An 8598-nucleotide genomic window follows, 5' to 3' on the forward strand; every position below is an offset into this window, starting at 1 on the left:
TTTTATTTATAATCAATATCAACCCTTGATTTAAATTAACAATGGTTCAGATATGTTCTTACGGTTCTTATAATTAGCACTGTTTGTACAGGATCTCAACCCTTGTTCGTATATAAATATTTGGGTATATAAGTCCCCCCGCCCCCCCCCCCCCCCGGTGAATGCAAGCTTCGCCACTGCATATATTATTAACTCATCCCAAAATCAATGTTAAAAGAGGGAGATGGTTGATTATGCATCATGTGGTGGCGTTGATAGCCGAAAGACAATGGAGTACATGCACTAATTGGTCTTTGTCTTAATTGCCGAGTGTTGTGTGCCTTAGGCTTGATACAAAACTACCATCGAGTCGGGGGTCTCACTGGAAGCAGCCTCTTTACTTTTACGGGGTAGAGGTAAGGCTGTCTACATCTTACCTTGCTCAGACTTTACATTAACTTTGCTATTGATGTGATTTAGTGAGAATCCCAAAATCAATATCCTAACATTTCAGTTTCACATTCAAAACTTGGGATCCCATATATCGGGTGAGGAATATAAAGTGTGCCCAAAATTCACGTCTCTCAAAATTCGTTTCTTTCATATTATTACAACGTACTAATATTCTCATTCTCATTCTTTCAAGCCCTAAAAAAAATCATCTTCAAATCCCCTAACGAAACCACCACGAAACTTCACTACAAGAATCTCTAAATCTTCGTATATGATTCGCAATCGCCACCGCAAGCATCAATTTTCCGCAAAAAGCACTCTGTTTCGACATCTTACATCTTCATAACAGTTTCATGCGATCACACTGTATGAAAAGTTGCTTTAAATTCAATCAATCTGTCTGTTATTGTTGCCAAATTAGGGTTTTGTCGTTGTTTTGTGTAAATGTATGCTAGAAGAGCCTGAAATCGAGGAATTTGTTCATGATTGCTGTGGAATTAGGGTTTTATCGTTGTTTTGTACTGGATGTTACGTTATATAGTGTAAATGTACGGTAGAAGAGGCCTAGGGTTTCCGTCACCGGTGGTTGTGGTGGCGGTGGTGGTTGTGGTGGTGATTGTGGTTGTTTTTAGGTGGAAGTGGCGGCAGGCCGTGGTGAGGAGTGAGGAGGTTAGGAGGCTGTTGGTTTCGGCTTCGGAGGAGTCGAGTAGGGTTGAATTTGAGGCGAAAGAGGAGTGTTATTATGTTGGAAACGTCGCGCCTGTGGCTAGGGTTTCGGTTTCGAGTTACGGGTCTGGTCGGGTTGGTTTGCCGGTGAAAGCGGTGTATCAGTGTGCTGTTTGCTTTCGTCCTACTAATACACGGTGTGCCAAGTGTAAAGCTGTTCGCTACTGGTATGCTCACTACTTTGGAAATTTTTGAGTGTTAATTGTTTGAACATTTTTGTTTAAATTGAGTTATGGTGTCGAATTGAGGATTTATTGCTGAGACGTAGGATACTTGTAGGAAAGAAACTTGCATTTGGGGTAGAGTTATTCTCTTAATTTGCTTGAAGGAGGTAATAAGTAGTGAATATTTATTTATGCTGTATTGGTTGACTTTTTGGTGTGGTAAGGTTTTTATTGATGCGATGTCCTGATGGTGTTAACCGGTGGCATAATGTACTCGAGTACACATTGGTAATTGCTAGAGTTTAGTTTTTCTGTCCGTGTTGGAGTAAAATTACTCTGAACATGTGTTGTGCACTGTGTGTTAGGGCATTATATCAGTAAAATTATACCTATAATTGGCTAGGTCATATGATTAGTCTGCACCAGCACTGCTGTATTATAGAGTGGAGAATTCGTACTGTTAAACTGGTATTGCTAGACGTAGTAGTTGAGTTTAAGGTGCAAAACAAGCGCACTCCTGGGACAGAAAAACTGCACTAAGAAGAAAAGTATGAATATATACAATAGGCATAGGAGGTTAAAAAAATTAATACCATTTTCACATAGAAAGATTGAGGCAAATTAATACCAATTTCACGGACGAGTAAGAATGTAAGTATAGGAAGGGGTGGACCAGTGGAACCGCTCTCAAGAACTAAATGACACTATCATTAATATAAAGTGTTTTATATAAAAACTAAAAGATACAAAAACTTTTAAAGTTAGTAATCTAGTAATAAACAATTTATAATTTTAGAATTTGAAACATTGGTAATCTAGTAATTAGTAATAAACATATATAAAATTTAGAAACTATGAAAAAGCTAAAAACAGAAAAATGAAGTTGATTTCAAAATGTTTTGTCTACAACAGTGATAGTGTAGTGCCGTTTTGACAATGTAAACACACTAGCAGCAGTTATTGCATTCATCAGGTCTCGTTTCTGCCCCATCCATAAATCTTATGCTCATCATCATAGTTGTCAATAGCAGCTTTAGCGCGCACTACGTAGCAATGCGCTCATATGGTGCTATTGGGTGTTTAGCAACAACTATGCGCCTCATATAGTTGTCAATAGCGGCTTTAGCGCACTACGTGGCAATGCCCGTTAGTTTTTTTGTTCCACGATTGAAAAAAGAAGCGTATTTAGATGATTATTGATAACCTGTTTGACTATAATGCTATATAACAGATGTAGATGTCTGGACAGAACTATTATGATATATATTAGGACATTGTTGTTTTCTCATGATAGTTGATAACTTATAAGCAATTTGACAAACTTCTGACATATTTCGCGGGCACATACAACTTTACACTAGCTCTCATGTTTTAATGAAGCAATTAATTGTCGAATTTGATGACTTAGTAGGATCTCTTTTAGAACAGGAGTTAGAGTCAGTAGCATGTATCTGGTGAGTCTGGTCCTTGATAGCCAATCTTGTTCATTAAGGATTGAACTGATTTGGTCAGTGTTTCACGTGTTATCTTGATATTCAGACAATTTAACATTGGAGGCAAATAAAAAACTGCCATTGTTAGGCTTCTGATTCTTTTGTTTATGTTTTGTTTTACCTTTCTATGTTTACTTGCTTTCATATAAGTGACCCCTCAATTATCTCTTTTTTCTAGAAAGTCTTTAACGTTAGCAATCCAGTCTTTTGCTATATCTATTATACCATTCATTATTTTACATTTGAATGTCAGCTCTGGCAAATGTCAAATTGTTCATTGGAGACAAGGTCACAAAGAGGAGTGTCGCCCTTATGTTGCTGTCACTCAAATCAACAACGCACGACACAGCTCTAACAGGCAAGGCGACCATAAAGATCACAGTGACAGCTTTGATACTGAAGCTAAGCAAACTGCTACACCAGCTGAACCGAAGTCACCCTTGTCATATGAGGGACCATTTGTTTTCTCTACGCCTACCAATTTCTCTACAGGTGTTACCTTTGAGAACCTTGAGACAGTGAAATCGGCACATGGGATTCCGCTCAGCCCTGCAAGAAAGTCAACCGGTTTATCAGATAACAATAAGAAAACATCTATCCTTAGCGATGAAGATAATTCATCGTTTTGGACTGATAATGGCTCTAACAATCAGAAGACATCTATTCTTAGTGATGAAGATACTCGGTCTGGGACTTCGAATTCATCCTTTTGGACCGATGAGGGCTCTAACGAGTCTTCTTTACCTTCTGATGTTTCTTCTCATCATGCTTCTACTGCTGCAAGGTATTCAGAGGTTCCTGGGAAGTCAGATGTTTTCTGTAACACGAGCACGGCTCCCGACATGTCTAAATCTAGTGAGGTAGTTTCATCATCAGCCAAAGCTTCAGATGCTTATTCAACAACTGTCACTAGTGGAAGCATATCTCATAGTACGAAGCCCGTGAAGGTCGTTGATGATGACAACCGTAATATTGCTACTTGTTCATCCCAGTTGACAGAAGCTTCTAAGTTCAGGGAATCAAAAAATTCTCTATCTGATGTTCCTTCACATCGCGCTTCTACTGCTGAACGATATTCAAAGGTCTCTGAGAAGACGAATGATGTTTCATCATCAACCAAAGCTTCAGATGCTTATTCAACAACTGTCACTAGTGGAAGCATATCTCGTAGTACAAAGCCCGTGAAGGTCGTTGATGATGACAACCATAATATCGCTACTTGTTCATCCCAGTTGACAGAAGCTTCTAAGTTCAGGGAATCAAAAAATTCTTTGTCTGATGTTCCTTCTCATCGAGCTTCTACTGCTGAACGATATTCAAAGGTCTCTGAGAAGTCGAATGATGTTTCATCATCAACCAAAGCTTCAGATACTTATTCAACAACTGTCACTAGTGGAAACATATCTCATAGTACGAAGCCCGTGAAGTTCGTTGATGATGACAACCATAATATCGCTACTTGTTCATCCCAGTTGACTCAAGCTTCCAAGTTCAGGGAATCAAAAAATTCTTTGTCTGATGTTCCTTCTCATCGAGCTTCTACTGCTGAACGATATTCAAAGGTCTCTGAGAAGTCGAATGATGTTTTCTGTAACAAGAGCACGACTCCTGACACGTCTAAATCTAGGGATGTGGTTTCATCATCACCCAGAGCTTCAGATACTTATCTAACAACTGTTACCAGTAGAAATACATCTCATAGGACAAAGCCTATGAAGGTCGTTGACGATGTTGGCCACAGCCATAGGACCACTACTTCTGCATCCCAGTTGGCAGAAGCTTCTAGAAGCGGAACAAAGACATCCAAATCAAAAGTTGTTGATTACCTCAAGTCCTCCAAGTTGTCTCGTCAGGAGTCATTAGAGGGACTAAATAACACATCTCCCAACTACAGTTTTAAGGTCTGTCTTCGAAACTCAACTTTTTTCAATTTTAATTCTGCTGTCTATGAGATCTTTAACGTGATAGTTTTGATATGCTTTTGACAGGGTCTTTTTCCATATGAAATGTTTATTAAGCTATACAATTGGAAACACGTTGAATTGCAGCCTTGTGGTCTCAAAAATTGTGGAAACAGGTAAAAATTCTCATTGTTCATATTTTTACTATCTTAACACTTTAATACTTTATATATTCATGACCTACATGTTCTGCAGCTGTTACGCCAATGCTGTGCTGCAATGCTTGATATACACTCCACCTCTGACTGCCTATCTTCTTGAAGGACTTCATTCCAAAGCATGTATGTTATCACGTGTTATAGATCACACATTATTTGACCTCAGTACTAAATTATTATTAAGAGAATCTATTGTCATCATGTCAACTAGGCGACAAGAGAGGATGGTGTTTCACATGTGAATTTGAAAGCCTTGTTAAGAAAGCAAAGGATGGGATCTCTCCACTATCTCCTATTCGCATGCTTACACATATTGAAAACGTTGGAAGCAATTTAGGCCATGGGAAAGAAGAAGATGCTCATGAATTTTTAAGGTTAACTCACATCTACATTATATATTCTTTTGGAAGTGTTTACACCTTTTTTTAGCTGAGTTAGTTATTAACTTATTATGGGATTTTTAGGTATGTTATTGACGCTTTGCAATCAGTTTGCATTAAGGAATCGAAAAGAAAGTCTTTGAACTCTTTAGAAGAAGAAACAACTCTCATCGGACTTACCTTTGGGGGTTATCTACGGTCAAAGGTAACAACATGGTTTTGACTTTTAACGAGTTATGGTTGAGCAAATACTAGTGTACTTACTACTTATATAATCTTGGTGGTTTTGATGTATAGATAATGTGCATGAAGTGTGGAGGCAAATCTGAGCAACATGAGAGGATGATGGATCTCACTGTGGAGATAGAAGGTGATGTAAGAACATTAGAAGAGGCTTTGTATATGTTCACATCTACTGAGATTTTGGATGGTGAAAACAAGTATAAATGCAACAGGTTGGTTTCGACATGCAAAAATGAAAAATGAAAAAACCTCTTTATAAGTTAAAACCAGCACCAGCATTAGCATTGCACTTTTAGTAACCTGTTAATGTTACTACTTTGAATTTAGGTGCAAATCCTATGAGAAAGCGAAAAAGAAGTTTACGTTACTTGAGGCTCCTAATGTGCTTACTATTGCATTGAAACGTTTTCAGGTAATATTTCTCATCGAAAGTTAATTCTGAATATGGTGTATATGGGGACCTTTTTCATACTTCTATAGTTAATAGTTGTATTGTTTTACAGTCTGGTAAATTTGGAAAGCTCAACAAATCAGTTCGCTTTCCAGAGATTCTTGACATGGCTCCTTATGTCAGTGGCACAAGTGATAAGTCCCCAATTTACAGTCTATATGGAGTGGTGGTTCATGTAGATACGATGAATGCTGCATTTTCTGGTCATTATGTTAGCTATGTTAAGAATTTTCAGAATCGATGGTTCAAGTTCGATGACAGCATTGTACGTTTTCACTATCATGTCTTCCGTTACTAAAGCTCACCTATCAACACTTCGTATATTACACCAGCGCATTTATTTTAAATCTTATGCTTCTAACCGACAATGTAGGTAAAAGAGGTGGATCTTCACCATGTGCTGACAAAAGGAGCATACATGCTTCTATATGCAAGGTAATATCGATATTTTCATGACAGCAGTTTCGCCTGCTTTGGACTAGATTAGTTTAGAAGTTACAGCTGTGTGTGATATGCCTTACATTTATGTTGAACTGATACGAATATATCGTCAGGTGCTCACCGCGGGCCCCTCGGTCAATCCGCAGCTCAATAATTCACCACCACCACCACCATGACCCAAGGAAGCAAGAAATACCACCGTCATTCGTATCAAAACCTCACTCCATCGCCCCATGGGAGACACACAGTTATCAGCCGCCGCCTGTCCACCACCGCAGCCTCGAGGAGGAATCTTTCTCAAGTGACAACTCAGGATTCTTCTCTGAGTCTTGCTCTTGCAGCACTGATAGCACCTACAGAGACTTGAGCAGCATCGAAGATCACATTCCTGGCGACTGGGAACCCGATTACCATAAAACCACCAACTTCAATTCCTCAGATTCTGACACCTCGTCATCCTCTTCCTTCCCCTCACCCTTGTACTCCAGGCTTTCTCAGTTGTACTCTTCAACTGCAAACGCCGAGGAAGATCGCAAGTTAAGTAAGGTATGTAGAAACTTAGGCTGTAGTTGTAATAGTTGTAGGTTAACTAACTGTGATAGATTAGGAGGGCGGGCTACTTACCTGCCCTCGAGACCAAGTGTAACCTTGAGAAGATAAGCGACACGATGAAAATCAAACTAAAAAAACCCTTTATTTAAAGAGGGTTTTGAGTAAAAAATGGGGGAGGGGTAAGGGTTGGGGGTGAGTGTATCTATAAGCTGTATGTATTCTAGTTTCATAAAGGTGTTAATGTACTAAACCGTCAACATTTTGTCACTCTCTTCCCCTTTTATAATATATATACAAATTGTTGTTTCTTGTCGATTGGTTTAAGTGTTGGTGTCTCGTGACATGACCTTTAGCTTTTCGAGTTTGGATAGAATCAAAATATTATGTTGAGAACTGCGTCATCACGATTTCAACTTGCTTTATAACTTCTTCCAAATGCCATATGTTACACGAAGCCGTATGTGATGTGGGTGGGACCATTCTTGAAGTATTTCATCAGATAAAACAAAAGTTTTATCAGCGCAGTTGGTTGGTTTTTCACATAAGCAAACAAGCCACAATAGTGTTAAAATAAAATCCATCATCACACATAAAGTACAAGTTTAAATGCTATCCAGATGTTAAAGCTTATAAATATATCTATAATACTGTATTAAAAGAAGTGGGTTTTCTACCCTTTTCATAATTTTGCCTAGGTATAAATCTTGTAGCATCATGTACAAATGAAGCATGCCATTTTAGAGTGGGGAACTTGGAAATTGTTCAAAGTTTTAACACACTTTGAGGGCAATTTAGACATTTGATCCTTGGAATCCATGTTCACTTATGTCTTCCATTAGTTGAATTAAATTAAGAATTAAATAAAAGTTTTAAAAATGACACTTAAGTTCTTGTAAATAATGCATGAAGTGTTCCTATACAAACATTATTAACCACCCCGCCATTAATTTCCATCATTGAGAGCTTGAAATGATGCTTTCTACTTTATTGTGAAACCAATGCATATTCCATTGAATCGCCCTCCATAATGATTGTAACCGATGTACCAATGAATGGCCTTGAATGCCATGATTGATCATAAATTACAAACTCTAGAATTGGCACACTAATCTTGTATATAAATATCACTCTTGATTCCTGTACTCATGAATGCCTAATTCTCTCTCTCTCTCTCACGGCCTTCACTGTCACATCATGTTGTTTGGCCACCGGTGGCGAACGCGAAACTAACCAAAGCCCATGGCTTTCCAAATTAAATGTATCTCCATCACCGCCGACTTAGCATCCGTGATTGCAGTCCCTGTGATATATTGAAGGCAACTATTCTGGTTTCCAATTGCCTTCTCATTCTACACATGTCACCACCCTCTCAGTCTCTACTGACGATCTGCCACCGCGAACCTATTGTACTACCACCATGACAAGAGACGTGAGAGGATCAGTGTAGTTGTCGTCCCCGATCATACCTTCGTAGTTCATCATAATCGGCCAGAACAAAGACGCTATTTGGTTTACCTTTTATATAAATATTGGAATGGAATTGGAATTACTCCACCATCTCGGGCTTCAGCTCTGGTTTGTTCAGATATTTCCAACC

The 8598-nt window shown here is 38.6% G+C and overlaps 1 protein-coding gene across 1 annotated transcript; it reads left to right on the forward strand.

Moving 5' to 3' along the window:
- The first annotated feature begins 564 nt into the window (after nucleotides 1–564).
- On the forward strand, nucleotides 565–7310 carry LOC110921197 (ubiquitin carboxyl-terminal hydrolase 16). Its single transcript, XM_022165486.2, has 11 exons — nucleotides 565–1325; nucleotides 3069–4716; nucleotides 4804–4892; nucleotides 4972–5057; nucleotides 5146–5308; nucleotides 5399–5519; nucleotides 5612–5769; nucleotides 5885–5969; nucleotides 6061–6273; nucleotides 6382–6443; nucleotides 6563–7310. The coding sequence occupies exons 1-11, from the start codon at nucleotides 979–981 to the stop codon at nucleotides 7107–7109; spliced, it is 3519 nt and encodes a 1172-aa protein (XP_022021178.1). The 5' UTR covers nucleotides 565–978; the 3' UTR covers nucleotides 7110–7310.
- The last annotated feature ends 1288 nt before the right edge of the window (nucleotides 7311–8598 follow it).

The sequence above is a fragment of the Helianthus annuus genome, chromosome 2 (genome assembly GCF_002127325.2).
Source record: "Helianthus annuus cultivar XRQ/B chromosome 2, HanXRQr2.0-SUNRISE, whole genome shotgun sequence".
Lineage (NCBI taxonomy): Eukaryota > Viridiplantae > Streptophyta > Magnoliopsida > Asterales > Asteraceae > Helianthus > Helianthus annuus.

Bases quoted from the DNA above. Each gene is read 5' to 3' on its own strand.
- LOC110921197 (XM_022165486.2), top strand. From the start codon at position 979: ATGTACGGTAGAAGAGGCCTAGGGTTTCCGTCACCGGTGGTTGTGGTG. The intron at 5,520-5,611 runs GTAACAACATGG...TTTGATGTATAG, and splicing joins GGGGTTATCTACGGTCAAAG to ATAATGTGCATGAAGTGTGG. The intron at 6,444-6,562 runs GTAATATCGATA...ATATATCGTCAG, and splicing joins TACATGCTTCTATATGCAAG to GTGCTCACCGCGGGCCCCTC.